General features: G+C 35.4%; 2 protein-coding genes across 3 annotated transcripts; one reads left to right on the forward strand and one right to left on the reverse strand.

Annotated features, from left to right (window-relative positions):
* Positions 1-979: 979 nt before the first annotated feature.
* Positions 980-3,800, reverse strand: LOC105794513 (serine/threonine-protein kinase SRK2G). The gene is given in 7 exon segments (XM_052633200.1): positions 980-1,235; positions 1,328-1,384; positions 1,386-1,430; positions 1,510-1,584; positions 1,756-2,114; positions 2,407-2,500; positions 3,219-3,800. Coding segments are annotated over 5 exon segments (363 nt in total). The 5' UTR covers positions 1,876-2,114; positions 2,407-2,500; positions 3,219-3,800; the 3' UTR covers positions 980-1,169.
* A 3,501-nt stretch (positions 3,801-7,301) lies between these two features.
* LOC105794496 (ATP-dependent RNA helicase DEAH13) lies at positions 7,302-15,497 on the forward strand. Of its 2 annotated transcripts, XM_012623686.2 has the most exons (12): positions 7,302-7,457; positions 7,907-7,989; positions 8,109-8,181; positions 8,340-8,414; positions 8,501-8,550; positions 8,650-8,710; positions 8,785-9,192; positions 11,269-11,448; positions 11,549-11,779; positions 11,928-12,041; positions 12,131-13,369; positions 13,829-15,497. In XM_012623686.2, exons 2-12 carry the CDS (start codon positions 7,913-7,915, stop codon positions 15,305-15,307), a joined length of 3,987 nt encoding a protein of 1,328 aa, XP_012479140.1. In that variant the 5' UTR covers positions 7,302-7,457; positions 7,907-7,912; the 3' UTR covers positions 15,308-15,497. The 2 variants fall into 2 exon arrangements, with proteins under 2 accessions (XP_012479140.1, XP_052489035.1); XM_052633075.1 differs by lacking the exons at positions 7,302-7,457; positions 7,907-7,989; positions 8,109-8,181; ... (2 more) ...; positions 8,650-8,710; positions 8,785-9,192 and adding an exon at positions 10,418-10,937.
* The last annotated feature ends 16 nt before the right edge of the window (positions 15,498-15,513 follow it).

Consider the following 15,513-nt stretch of genomic DNA (forward strand, 5'->3'; position numbering starts at 1 on the left):
AGGTATAATTGTTGGTTTGTATATTGGTTGATTAGGTATGATTTGTGAAGGCAAAGTATGCATATAATTTATGCTTGAGTGGTTAGTTATTTAGGTTCGGTTTCTAAATGGCAAATAATGAATATGTTTCAGGTAAATGTTGTTAATCTCATGTGTAATTTTAAAGTGACATTTTGATGTTTGCATTAGGCTATGAAACGGTATAATTAGATTAATAGTGAATGGTAATATTAGTATAAATTTTGAGGTTAATTTTGCTAGCACTACACCAAAACAGGCTTTTAGCGGCGCTTCTCAAAGCGCCGGAAAAAGCGCCGCTAAAGAACGGTCACTAACTTTAGCGGCGCTTTTTCCACAAACGCCGCTAAAGACAAAGACTTTTAGCGGCGCTACTCCCACAAACGCCGTTAAAGACCAAGACCTTTAGCGGCGCTATTTCCACAAACGCCGCTATAGACCATGACCTTTAGCGGCGCTTTTATCACAAACGCCGCTATAAACCATGACCTTTAGCGGCGCTTTTTCCCACAAACGCCGCTAAAGAACAAACCTTTAGCGGCGCTTCTAGCAAAAACGCCGCTAAAAACATAATCTTTAAAAAAAATTATTTTAATCAAATAATATTTATTTTTATGATAAATGTTATATTATGTTTTATTTTTAAAATTTAAACTTTAAATATACTTTTTAAGGATAAATAAAATATTATTTAAATTAAATTTTCTATGAAAATTTTAACTTTAAAACTAAATATAAAAATTAATGAATTTAGTTTTAGAATTTAGGGCTGTAAATTAATAACACAATTAAAATCCAAAAGTTAAAACTCAAGTTGTCGTAAATATTAAAGTAAAAATAAAAATTTAGAATCAAAACTAAAATAAACAATGGAAAGATAGCTCAAATGTAGGTTTTTGATGCAAGTTACACAGACAATAACGAAAAATAAAACACCCATACATAAAATTTATCAAACTAGTTAAGAAATACATGGTGCAGCCATGCAGTATAAATACAATAGAATCATAGGGTAATTTTGCATAAATATCTTCAGAGTACCAAGAACAATTTGTCACAAAATTATAAAACATGATAATAAAAAAAAGAACAGGTAGCAGACAAGCTATTTGTTACTTTTTGTTTTGCTTCCAAGGCTTCCTCAGCTGCCTTCATCTTAACACCATGGAGTGACAGTAATTAACACTAGAGATCAACTGCTGAAAAAAATATCTAGCCTGAAGAAATACAAGTAAGCACTAAAATAAATTTTGTTTCCAAAAAAAAAAAGTGGGAATGAAAAGAACAAAAATAGAAATAGAAAAAGGACCTCATCTTCACTGAATCTACCAGCACTGCAAATTCGATCAAAGAGCTCACCACCCACCAGCATACTCTATCACAATTACTAAATTGGTAGGCATCAAAACCACCTACAGTATTCATATCCCATCAAAAATAGAAACATCCTAAATTTTTTAAAAGGGAAATGAAGCAAGAGACGATACTTGCCTCCTTGAACCGGATTATATTAGGGTGTCTAAGAGATCTGTGATTGATAATCTCTCTTGCCACATTCTCATCTATCTGCAAACAAACACAGCTAAGCTAAACTTTCAATCAACCGGTTTGGCATTCAAAAGAAAGAGACAGAAAGAAGAACGTGATTCGAAGTGATGAAGTAATGAACAGGATTAATAATACCCAAAAAAAATGCAAGAACAAGTGAGAGAGATAATAGACATTAAAGAAACAAACCTTGTGACCTCTCTCAATATATTTCATAGCAACAAGCTCCTTGGTACCCTTGTGTCTGAGAAGTCGAGCAACCCCAAAATTGCCGGCTCTCAAATCTTTGACCACCTCATATTTCTCCATTTTACATCAATAACTACTACTACTACTACTACTAGTAGAACGATATTGCTTCCATTTTTGTCATTACATATTAGAGAAAGTCACTTAGAAATACATTAGCATATATCTAATTGAAAAATTGTAAAAAATCTACTGTTGCAAATACAAGTAATTAAAACAAAATCATATTCATAAGATTTTAAAGAAATCATAGGCATACCAACTCCAAAAGGTCTCATATAAGCATGTTGAGTGTAAACCTGTGATTTGTCAGCAATCTTACATCAATAAAGCACGTTACTACAAATAAGTTACTACAAATAAGTTGTACGATCATCGAGATGCACAAAAATCCGTATATCAAAGAAAAATTAATGAATTTGATAGTAACGTGAAATGCTGTCAGTTATTGATTTTAGAACCAACATTATATTCACAAACTAACAAAAATAAAGTGCATTGCCTCCAATATGAGAAGTGAGCAGTAATGAATCGGGTTATACATTTTTGTCCAATTTTTACTGGAACACATACAAAGGCATAAACTTGCACCTTGGTCTGTCTTGGGCCCTTTGCGGTTGTAGTTCCACCCTCCTTTGTCTTTCTGGTGATCGTTGAACAATCTCCCCATTAACAAACAATTCAGCTGCAAAATAATAATTGCAATTGTCAAATATCAAATACTATCCGTCTATGAGATTATAGAATATGCAAAGGCAATTTTTTTATGTATCTTCTCCGATAACTCTATAACTCCGTAAATAAAAAGCACAAAACAAGAGTACCGAGAGGACTTTGATGTGAGTCCATTAGCAGGCTAACTCAAGGCTAGTAACTTAGCAAAGATAGACTGAGCAAATGGTTTTACAAGCATTAGAATATAGACAATTTCTGTTTTTAAATTCCCAATGAACAATATTGGCTTCCATTGACATAACATGCAGTTATCGACAGAAATAAAGGATAAGATAATTAAGGTAAATGCTCGGTTATTGTTTCAAAAGAAGATGCCATAAGCTATGTGCAAAAACAAAATAATGTATCATCTCTATGAATCCGAACTCCATGTAGGATGAGATCAGAAAGTCATGAAAGATGCATTCAATTTAAGTCCATTAGCATTCAAAACTAAACATTGTCTATAAGACGTTTTAGCTTTGCCAAGATGGACTAAATGCATAGCTAAAATACTCAAACATTGTCTATAATGTCTTCTCTAGTTCTCCCTACTGGTTGAGTCCATGTTGTAAAAATGGAAGCACAAAGTTAAAACAAGAGTTATCAGGGTATAAACAAGGCATATAATTAAAGCAAATAAATCGAAATCAAAATTAAAATTAAAACAAGAATATGAAATTAGAGACCTGATAGTGTCGTTATCAGGGTTGTGACTAATAACAATGGCATAATCACCAGAAGCTCGAGCGAAAACCCCACGATCACCAACGTGGTGTTCGACGTTGCAAACGACAGCTCCTTCGGGGATAGATCTAAGAGGCAACACGTTTCCGACCATAAGGGTGGCCTTCTTACCACAGTACACGAACTGTCCGGTGTACATACCCTCAGCGGCGACGAACAGATCCTTCATTCTGCTTCTTGTAACGGAATGGGTGACGGAACATGACGCGAGCTAAGGGCGCACCGCGGCCTGGGTCATGGATAACATCGGTGACGACGCCTTTGAGGTAGTCGTTTTGTTCACCTAAGTCGAGGCTGCAAAAATGGGCAGGACCAACGGAGATGCAGAGGGCTGTCGATTTGGGGAAATTGGGGGCAAAAAATAAAGGAGAAATGGTTTGGGAAAAATAAAATGGGGAAAAAAGAAGAAAGATTTCAGGTGGGATTTCATTTGAAATTTTGGGAAAAAGAAGGGGGGAAAGAAGAAGGGATTTTATGCACCATTTTTAAAAGCGAAATTCTTTTGTGGCGTTACAAAAAATGCCGCTATTGCTTAAGGGAAAAAAGAAAGGATTTTATAAAAACGGCGCCATTTTTAAAAGTGAATTTTTTAAAAAATTAATAAAAAAATCAAGTACACTTAAAATAAATATTATATATTTTAATAAGAAAATAAATGATAAAATGGTTGTAAATAATTATTAAGTTAGAATTATCTAAATTAAATAATTACCTATATATCCATATCATTTTATCTCATTTTATTTTTATATTTTTTCTTATAATTTGGTCCTATCCAAATTAAATAATTACCTATATATCCATATCAAATATATCAAATGGTTTAGATTAAATATTTTAAATATAAAAGTATTAATTGATTGTATAAAATTGTATCATTTAACAAATCTCAAATAAACCATAAACCCTAAATTAGCCATTCAATATACATAAAGTCTATCTATTATATATCTTTTAAATAATATAAACTATACTTATAATTTTAATATATTAAATTTATTATTATCTCTTTTACAATTATATAAGAACATATTTAATATAAAATTAAAAAACTAATTAATTTAAACCCTAAACCCTAACTCGACCCTTAAATCCCTAAATTCTAAACCCTAAATCACTAACTCTTAACCCTTAAACCTTAGATCCCAACCCTTAAACCATAATCCCTAAATCCATATATAATTATTTGATCACGGTCGGGGCAAGGCAAAACACGCAAAAAACTGAACTAGATAAAAAAAATTGAACCAAGCACTAAAAATACTGAACCGGGATGGGATAAGATGGGGATATCCTTGGCCAGATATAGCTTATATCGATTTTGAAGAACCAAATCTTCACACGATTTTGAAGAACCAAATTAATATTATCTATTTTTCAATTATATAAGAAATTAATTAATATATAAATTAGAAAACACTAGTTAATCTAAATCCTAAACCATAAACTTAAACCCTAAAACCATAAACCCTTAACACATAACCTCTAAACCTTAAACCCCAGCCTTTAAACCATAAACCATAACCCCTAAACCCATAATCCACAAACCTTAAAATGGTAACACCTAAACCTTAACTCTAAACTAGAGTGATAATTAATTCAATATTTTAAAATTAATATTATCTCTTTTACGATTATATAAGAAATTATTTAATATATAAATTAAAAAATTAGTATTGTATCCAAAAAACTTTAAAATAATTTTAAATAATAGTATTTTAATTTTTTCCATTTTTAAAAAATATTTTAAATTATTTTAAACCCCTGAGCATTAGCGACGCTTTTTAAAAAACGCCGCTAAAAATAGAGCATTCGCGGCGCTTAATCAAAAACGCCGCTAAAAGCCCTGAGCATTAGTGGCGCTTTCCCAAAAACGCCGCTAAAGCCCTGAGCATTAGCGGCGCTTTCCCAAAAACGCCGCTAAAGCCCTGAGCATTAGCGGCGCTTCCCCAAAAACACCGCTAAAGCCCTGAGCATTAGCGGCGCTTACCCAAAAACGCACCTAAAGCCCTGAGCATTAGCGGCGCTTTCCCAAAAGCCGCTAAAGCCCTGAGCATTAGCAGCGCTTTCCCAAAAACGCCGCTAAAGCCCCGAAAGCTCAGAAAACGGTGTCGTCAGGCTTAGGTTTTTTGCGGCGCTTTCTGGAAAACGCCACTAATGCTTGTTTTTAGCAGCGTTTTTCATAAAGCGCCACTAATACTCGATCTTTAGCGGCATTTTCTAAAAAGCGCCGCTAATGCTCGATCTTTAGCGGCGTTTTTTATCCAAACGCCGCTAAAAATGCCGCTAAAAGCCTGTTTTGGTGTAGTGTAGCCGAATAGAAATAAAAATGGGAGTAAGGATGTGCAACAAATGGAAAGAAAAACAACAGCTTCTTTTGGTGTTTCTAAGGGGAGGCAACACCACAAAAGTTGGCAGCAAAGGGGGCTGTTTTGTGCGACAATAAGGATGTTAAATGGACAGAAAATGGGGCAATTTTGGTGATAAAAAAAAACAACCAAAGAAGATGGAAAAATGCTGGAAAACGATAGCAAATAGAAGAAATAAATAATTGCAAAATGAAGACTTTTTGGGCAGCAGCACAAGAGAAAAACCAGCAACAAAAGGGGCTACAATAATGTTGTAACGGTAGTAAAAGATTCAACCAAGAAAGGTGTAAAAATGACAGCAAACAAACAGAATAAAACAATAAAAATGGAGGAGATATGGACGGCACAACAATGGAGAAAACTAGGTTGTAGGGGCGGCACAAGTGAGAAAGTGTAGAGAAAAATTGAGAGATGAGAGGAAGAGGGAAAGAGGGATGGCAAAAAGAATAGAAAAGAGGAAAAAAAAAAAAGAAAGAAGGAAAAGATAAAAAATATTTTTTTTTATTGTTTGAATTGGACTGAAATCTGATAGCTAACTAAGGATATGGACGACATTGGCTTAAATAAAAATAATAAATAAAATATAAACAAAGGGAATCAAATTTGAGTCTCAAGGTCTATTTACACTACTTCTTAACCATTAGGTTAGATACTCAATTTTTTCATAATCGCTCAAACATAACTTAAAAGTTAGAGCAAGAAAATTTCAAGTTCATTAACTCAATTTCTTTTAACCTATTTTTTGGATGTAACAAATAGGACATTTGACTAAATTTTAACAAGTAAATAACATAATTGGACTAAGACAAATTTGTTCAAATTGGTCAAAAATAGATTAGGTGAAAATAAAGCATAATTAAGCCTAATGACGTTCAAATGGGCTCAAATTGGGCCGAAACTCTACGGAGGTTGATATGGATTGTTGGAGCTTGTTTTCTTCAAGTTTTTAACTTTGATGATCGTCCAAGCAAATCCCACATTAAGAAATCCATTATTGATCCAAGATTTTCAAGAATTGAAATATTAATTTTCTTGAAACTTAAAATATTGAATCTATCCATTTTAAAGCGAGATTTATTTATTTTTATTTTCAAAATTTTGATAATCTTTCTCAACTCTAAAGATGTGCGGATCCCATCCAAAGTTAGGCCTCAAGTTTACTTCTTGAACTAAAAATGTGGCAGGTGCTCGTATCAGTCATAGTTAAGTGCAATGGATTGAGATTATTATTATTTTCTTACGAAAAATATTAAATGACCCTGTATATTGTTTGAGTTTATGTTGAAGTGATGGTTTGATATCCCCTTAGTTTTACATCAATCCGAGGTTTGATATTTTTCAGCAAAGAACTATACACTTTGGATGGAACCTCCATGCTAATTCGTCTAACATCTTCCACTTTAATTTTTTTTATAACATCCAAATTTAAATTTTATTCACAAATAAACCATTCCAATTTAAATATTTTACAAAAAAAAATGTCGGATGTCATTACCTTAATTTTAATAAGCTCCAAAAATTTGGCCATACATTAATTATACCATAAAATGTATTATGAAATTAATTAAAAATTCACTATATTGAAATAAAAACACCCTAAATTTGATTAATTGTAGGGGCCGTTTATGATATTATGCCAATTATATATCAAAAAAATGAGTTTAAAAAAAAAATAAAAAAAATTCTCCACCCCCTCTCAACTCACTTCCTACATCCCGCCGCTAAACGGACCTCTCCCTCGCTTCTTCCTCCTCCTGTTCCTTGACTTGCCTTGCCTTCAAGTTCCCGTCAGACCAGGAAACTTAAAAACTGGTAATTTTTTGAAACCCTAAACTAACTTGAAGATTGATTCCTACTCGATTCCTGAGATTTTAATAATTAATTCCCGTCATCTGCGTCGCTCTGCTATATTTTATTTTCAGGTTTCGATCCTCCTGCTTGTTACTCTTTTCCATCCATCTATACTCTGTCTGTTTGCTTTGTCGAGAAGAAGAGTATTTTTTAAAAATAAATTCCTATTCGGTTAAGCGGAAATAGCGGACTGTTATCTCCGCTGTTTAAACCCTGTTGACAACTTAAACCCTTTTTCCACGTTATTTTCTAATGGAATTCAATTATGGCCATTTCAATTGCAGCCTTGTTCCCATAGCTGTTTTTATACAGCTCTATTAAACAACTTTACTACCTTAGTAGTATTATAAAATGGAGATAGGACTTGAATTGGATGAATTGGAGATAACTGCCTTACTTTTCTTTTCCAGGTTTTCATGAACTTGTATTTGGGTGGAAAAATGGAAAATTCTTGCCCACATGTAGAGTTGAAGAACGGACAAGATGCATTGAGGTATGTGAACTGTTTAATTTGCTCTGTTTATTTTCTGCCAAGTTATAGAAAACGAGTGTTTTTTGATTTCATAGTATTGGCATAGACATTAACAGAATGCTGTTTGCATACATATGTAGTTTGGAATCTAGTGACAGCAATGCTTTAATCTTGCCTACAAAAAGAAGCAAGAAAAGGAGAGGGAAGGATCAGGTATAAATAGTAGCAGTGATGGCAATGCTTGAAAGGGTTTATCTTACCCTTGGTAGTGGTGTAGTTTGGATGCCAATGATAGCACTGCTTTAATCTTGCCCTTGATTTTTTTTTATCATATAAAGTATGAAGTCGTGGTTAAATGCTTGTGTCTACAGGAACTTCAAAGGGTTAAAGGGAAACAAAACCCCAAACTGAGTAAATCTCAGATAAGAAAGTTGAAGAAGATAGAGGTTCTTGCCCTACCTTGATGATTCATACCAACTTGCTTTGCTTCATTTGTTGAGTTAGGCGGATGACTTCTTATTTGTTGGTGCAGGAAGAGAAAGAGAAAGAACTTTTTCTAGCAAAGAGCATTGAGGCATTGGAGTACTTTTCCTTTCCCTTTTAAATAATTTATCCTACTTTGTCTTTTGTTGGAAACGTTGTTGAATGTTTGACAAGTGCTACAACACTTAACATTTTCAGGAAATACAAGATTCCAGAAGATGTATATTCCTTGCTTCAGTCCTCGAAAACTATCGGTCAGGTTTGTATCTTTGAGTCTACCAATTTTAATAATAGGAAATAGTTATTATGCTTAACATGAACTTGCTTTAATAGGCTGAAACAACACGGGAAAAACGGAGGACAGCTATTCAATTTTCTAAAGTAGGTTTAGAAGTTCCACGTAGTGCCAAATCTTCTAAAGTGAGAGATGGTGATCTTTCGTCTTCATCAGAACCTGAAATTGAGTTGGAGGAATTAAACTCGAGGAAGGATATTAGCCAAAATCAGATTGAGCAATCCATCAAAGTGGAAAAAGAAGTTGCAAAACATGCGGGTGACTCTTTGGCATCTTCTCAAAAGCTGGCTTTTTGTAAGGACCTATCTGCAAGCTGCAGTTATGTTGATACCTTACCAACTATGGAGGCTTTCTGCAAGAACAATGATGCACCTTTAGAAGAAGGCATGGAAACCTCTATTCCTAAGTTGCCGGTAGATGATGGGAGAAAAAGCACCATGTCTATGGTAAGTTGGATTTTGAAAGTCTAACAAATCATTTGAAGGAAGAAATGCTACTAAAGAGAGATTATATAGATATGATATTTGGTTAGGTATTATACACTTGAGATTTAATGTTTACCAAACTTTCTGCCTATGTTCCTGTAAGTCAAGCTAGAAAGTATTAGATGTGATGAAAAAGTAGAAATCATATGCAAGATAGGTTGGACATAAAAAAGGTACTTCAATTAAAATTTCCAACTTAATTTCTTTGTTTTCTTGCTTGTTCATCTGCTGTTTTCTGTTTTTGGCTTAATTGAGGTGTTTTGACATGGAGGATGGTGGAGTGAGAAGTAACTTGGAGAAAAATTTCAAACCTGCTTGAATGCCCCTCTTAGGCTTCCTCCATCTCCTTTTATAGGGGAAATTTTGAACTCTGTTTAATTTCATTTGAATCCCGCACTGTTTCCTGATAAGGATGATGTCTCATCTTTGATTTGATGATATTTTTTGTCCTGATGTGGTTGCTTCCACGTTGCTTCCTTTTTTGGTCTTTTTCTTTGTTGGTTTTTCCTAAGTAGCTTCCTCTGTCTTTTCTTTTATCCTTCTTGGATATTATCTAGATTCATTTCTTCAATTTCATCTAGGTTTAATGGATCAATTGACAATCTTTGTGAGTTCCAACTTTCACATGTATTTTTGATTTCTTCAATTATATGAGATGGAAAATCGTCGATCTCCATGTCAGCTATCTTTTTTAATAGTTGAACAGATTTTTTACTTCTATCATCCTGGCGATATCCAACTCCATCATCATATGCCAATATTCTTCCACCGAGATTGTCAATTGATTCATTAAATCTAGATGAAATTGAAGAAATGAATCTAGATAATATCCAAGAAGGATAGAAGAAAAGACAAAGGAAGCTACTTGGGAAAAACCAACAAAGAAAAAAACCGAAAAGGAAGCTACGTGGAAGAAACCACAATTGCATCTAGACAAAAAATGGAAGCAACGTGGAAGCAACCACATTAGGACAAGAAATATCATCAAATCAAAGATGAGACATCATCCTTATTAGTAAACTGTGCGGGATTCAAATGAAATTAAACAGAGTTCAGAATTTCTCCCATAAAAGGAGATGGAGGAAGCCTAAGAGGGGCATTCAAGTGGGTTTGAAATTTTTCTCCAAGTTACTTCTCATCCACCATCCTCCCCTATTTTGTAAAACTAGTCTAAGAGGGGCATTCAAGTGGGTTTGAATTTTTTCTCCAAGTTACTTTTCATCCACTATCCTTCCCTATTTTGTAAAACCGTTCCTTTACTACTAGTTTTACAAAATAGGGGAGGATGGTGGATGAGAAGTAACTTGGAGAAAAATTTCACACCCACTTGAATGCCCTTCTTAGGCTTCCTCCATCTCCTTTTATAGGAGAAATTCTGAACTCTGTTTAATTTCATTTGAATCTCGCACAGTTTCTTGATAAGGATGATGTCTCATCTTTGATTTGATGATATTTTTTGTCCTGATGTGGTTGCTTCCACGTTGCTTCCTTTTTTGTTTGGACATAGATGTGGTTGCTTCCACGTTGCTTCTTTTTTTTGTCTGGATGCAATTGTGGTTTCTTCCATATAGCTTCCTTTTTTGGTCTTTTTCTTTGTTGGTTTTTCCTAAGTAGCTTCTTCTGTCTTTTCTTCTATCCTTTTTGGATATTATCTAGATTCATTTCTTCAATTTCATCTAGATTTAATGAATCAATTGACAATCTTGGTGAGTTCCAACTTTCACATGTATTTTTGATTTCTTCAATTATATGAGATGGAAAATCGTCGATCTCCATGTCAGCTATCTTTTTTAATAGTTGAACAGATTCTTTACTTCTATCATCTTGGCGATATCCAGCTCCAGCATCATATGCCAATATTCTTCGTCCATCAGTCCTAAAGCAATAAGATTTTTGTTGAAGTAGATACTGGGCTTTGGTCATTAAATCTATTCCTGCTTGGATTTGATAATAACTGGGATTATTGTAAGGATCACCAGATAAGAGACCTAAATTTGATTTCAACATGACTTCTCCTAATGAACTTTGTTCTTCCAGGGACCTCTTTCTGCCTCAACTGTTGTAGTGCATGTTTCAAGGGCAGATGAGATTGAGAACAAAAGGAAGGATCTTCCAATAGTCATGATGGAGCAGGAAATAATGGAGGCTATAAATGAGAATTCTACTGTAATTATTTGTGGAGAGACTGGTTGTGGTAAAACCACACAAGTTCCACAGGTATGGTTTTATGATGCATGATTCTGTCTACTTAGTGGGATCTAGAAGCTTTTTTTCCATTTGATGATTCTGTTTTTTACCCTATTCTCCAATGTTTTAGTTTCTTTATGAAGCCGGATTTGGTTCAAACCAGTCTACTATTAGAAGTGGTGTCATTGGTGTTACTCAACCCCGCCGTGTTGCTGTCCTTGCTACTGCTAAGCGAGTTGCCTTTGAGCTTGGCCTTCATCTAGGTAAAGAAGTTGGGTTTCAAGTTAGGCATGACAAGAAGATTGGAGACAGATGCTCTATCAAGTTTATGACTGATGGGATTTTACTTAGAGAAGTTCAGGTTTTACTTCCAAGTTCTAATACTGTTTTTATCTCTGTGGTAATACTGATGAGTGATGACTATGTATGAAAAATAAATATCTTGCATTCTTCCTTTAGTACTTCCAGTTTAATATTCTTATCATATATCTTCACATTTTGTGGTTCAGAATGATGTTCTATTAAAGCGCTACTCTGTCATTGTTCTGGATGAGGCTCATGAGCGGAGCTTGAACACAGACATACTTATTGGAATGCTTTCTCGGGTAATTCGACTTCGGCAGGTGAAAATTGAAAGATGCTCTACCTTGGGTCAATGAACATAATTTCCTCTCTTATATATATACCTTTATCCTTGCTGTAATTGTGGCAGGATTTGTATGAGAAGCAACAACAGATGGTTCTTTCAGGACAAAGTATAAGCCCTGAAAACATGATATATCCATTAAACCTTGTTTTGATGAGTGCTACATTGCGAGTGGAGGACTTCATTTCTGGGAGAAGGTTATTTTGTGTTCCTCCTCCTGTAATCGAGGTTCCTACTAGGCAATATCCCGTCACGATACATTTCTCAAAGAGAACAGAGCTTGTGGATTATATTGGTCAAGCCTTCAAAAAGGTCATGTCTATACATAAGAGGCTTCCACCAGGTGGCATACTTGTTTTTGTCACTGGACAGAGAGAAGTAGAGTACTTGTGCCGAAGGTTACGCAAGGCTTCTAAGGGTGTGATCACTAACATTTCTAAAGGGGACAAAATTACTGAGGCTGCTCCTAACTCTCAATTAAATTCAGTTGAGGACATTAATATGAAGGATATTAGTGATGCATTTGAGACTAATGAAGACTCAGCCCACCAGAAGACTGACAGGTTCAGCTCATATGATGAAGATCAGTATGATTATCATGAGGATGATTCAGATGCTTCTTATGATTCAGAGATGGATAGCGAACTGGAAACTTTTGATGAGGATGACAACACATTGGATAAAAAATCCATGGAAAATAGTGGTAACTTGGTTGATGTGTTGGGAGGGGATGGAAACCTTGCTTCACTGAAAGCTGCTTTTGAAGCTTTGTCTGGGAAAAATGGGTTAGATTCTAATCCTGAGGGACAAGAGGCTGTCTCCATCAATCCAGAGAACAGCTTAGAGCAACCCTCTGCTCCCATTGAAAAAGTTAGTGAAGGTAATAGAGGCCTCAATACTGGTGCCCTACGAGTTCTACCACTTTATGCCATGCTATCTGCAGCTGCACAACTTTGTGTATTTGAGGAGGTGAAGGATGGAGAGCGGCTCGTTGTTGTTGCCACCAATGTGGCTGAAACCTCTTTAACCATCCCTGGAATAAAGTATGTGGTTGACACTGGGAGAGAAAAGGTTAAGAACTACAATCCTACCAATGATATGGAAACCTATGAGATCCAATGGATAAGTAAAGCATCTGCTGCTCAACGAGCAGGAAGAGCTGGAAGAACCGGTCCTGGCCATTGTTATCGTCTCTATTCTTCAGCAGTTTTTAGTAACATACTGCCTGATTTCTCTTGCGCTGAGATATCTAAAATACCTGTTGATGGTGTTGTTCTTCTTATGAAATCCATGGGCATCGATAAGGTGAGCTTTGCATATATTTTGTTGTTCATCTTTCTCTCTAGAATTGTTTCATATTAGGGTCTATATGGTGCCTATTCAGATACTTTATGGGTTAACTTTGGGATCCCTAGACACATAAATATTTGCTTTCTTTTGTCAAAATTTGAGCCTATAAACTTTTTCTATAATTTTTGCTTATGCACATTTATGATGAGGGATTATTTGCGGTTGAGTTCTGCCAAATTATCTGAAGTCAATCTAAGGTGAAGTTTTAAAGCGAACATTTTTGTTATTAGGTTCACTTGCAGTTAGTAATACCCATTTTGGTTACCATATAACTTTTGATCTGTTATGGGCCTTTTAATAAGGTTCCTTAAAGGTTTAGATGTTATGGTGTCTACCTGATCTACATTAACTTGTATAAAACTTGAAGTTGTTCACCAATGAATATCTATGTCACGTTTTCTGTACTTTTTTCAGGTTGCAAATTTCCCATTCCCGACTTCTCCAGGACCCACTGCGTTGGTTGAAGCAGAGCGTTGTCTGAAAGCTCTTGAAGCACTCGATGGCAGTGGAAGGTTGACATCTCTGGGGAAAGCCATGGCTCATTATCCAATGAGTCCTCGCCACTCAAGGATGCTCCTTACTGTTATCCAGATTATGAGAAGGGTGAAAAGCTATGCCCGGGCTAATCTGGTTCTTGGATATGCAGTTGCAGCTGCTGCAGTTTTGAGCTCGACAAATCCTTTTGTCATACAATATGAAGAAAGCCATAATCAAACTGATGAACCAAAGCGGGATGATGGATCTAATCCCTTAGATAGTGAAAAAGTTTTGAACAAGAAAGAAAAATCACAGAAAAGAAAGTTAAAAGAATTGGCCAAAATGTCACGAGCTAAATTCTCTAATCCTAGTAGTGATACTCTGACAGTTGCTTATGCATTACAGTGTTTTGAGCTTTCAGAAAGCCAAGTGGACTTCTGCAATGAGAACGCATTACATCTGAAAACCATGGAGGAAATGTCAAAGCTAAGAAAGCAGCTTCTTCAGTTGGTTTTTAATCAAAATGTTCATTGTGATGTTGGACAAGATTTCTTATGGACTCATGGAACCATGGAAGATGTAGAGCAGTCTTGGAGGGTTGCCTTCAGTAAGTACCCACTTTTACTGAACGAGGAAGAGCTCTTAGGACAAGCTATCTGTGCTGGCTGGGCTGATAGGGTTGCCAAACGCATCAGAGGAGTTTCAAGATCGTCTGAAGGCGATAGGAAGGTAAATACAGTTAGGTATCAGGCCTGCTTGGTTACGGAAACCGTCTTTCTCCATCGCGCTTCATCTCTTTCGAGTTCTGCTCCGGAGTTCTTGGTATACAGTGAACTATTACAGACAAAGCGGCCATACATGCATGGGGCAACAAGTGTGAAATCGGATTGGCTTGTTAAATATGCCAAGTCTTATTGCACTTTCTCTGCTCCTCTTACTGATCCTAAACCTTACTACGACCCTCAAACAGATGAAGTATATTGTTGGGTGGTTCCCACGTTCGGGCCTCACCTATGGCAACTTCCAATGCATAATTTGCAGATCAGTAGCAATGCACATCGAGTGACAGTATTTGCATATGCTTTGCTTGAAGGTCAAGTATTGCCATGCTTAAAGTCTGTCAAGCAATTCATGTCAGCTTCTCCTGATATTATTTTAAAGCCGGAATCATATGGTCAAAGTCGAGTCGGAAATCTTTTACATAAGTTCAAGACCTGGAGGATTGACAGTTGTGGTCAGTTAAGAAAGATATGGGAGGACAATTCAAGAGCATTACATTCAGTAATTCTAGACTGGTTTCAAGAAAGTTTCCACAAACATTTTGAAAAGCTTTGGTCAGAGATGCTTTCTGAAGTCCTCCTAGAGCCCCAAGAACGTTTTCCCAAGAGATTGAAGAGAGATAAAAGGAAAAAGTAGTGTTGCTTATTTGAAAGTTAGGAATGAAAAATACATCTATTTTATTTCATTTTATTTATGATTCTTGCAAATCTCAAAATGAGTCTGTAACTTGTATTACGATCTGTAATTGTAAAAGGAAAGAAATTTTGATGTAATGAACTATTTAGAGTTGATCTCGTACAAGTATGAAGTGAAAGCATTAGTTTCAGACTATGACGTGTCCT

This window comes from Gossypium raimondii, chromosome 7, assembly GCF_025698545.1.
Source record: "Gossypium raimondii isolate GPD5lz chromosome 7, ASM2569854v1, whole genome shotgun sequence".
Lineage (NCBI taxonomy): Eukaryota > Viridiplantae > Streptophyta > Magnoliopsida > Malvales > Malvaceae > Gossypium > Gossypium raimondii.

Bases quoted from the DNA above. Each gene is read 5' to 3' on its own strand.
- LOC105794496 (XM_012623686.2), top strand. From the start codon at position 7,913: ATGAACTTGTATTTGGGTGGAAAAATGGAAAATTCTTGCCCACATGTA. The intron at 8,182-8,339 runs GTATAAATAGTA...TTGTGTCTACAG, and splicing joins AAAGGAGAGGGAAGGATCAG to GAACTTCAAAGGGTTAAAGG. The intron at 13,370-13,828 runs GTGAGCTTTGCA...TACTTTTTTCAG, and splicing joins AATCCATGGGCATCGATAAG to GTTGCAAATTTCCCATTCCC.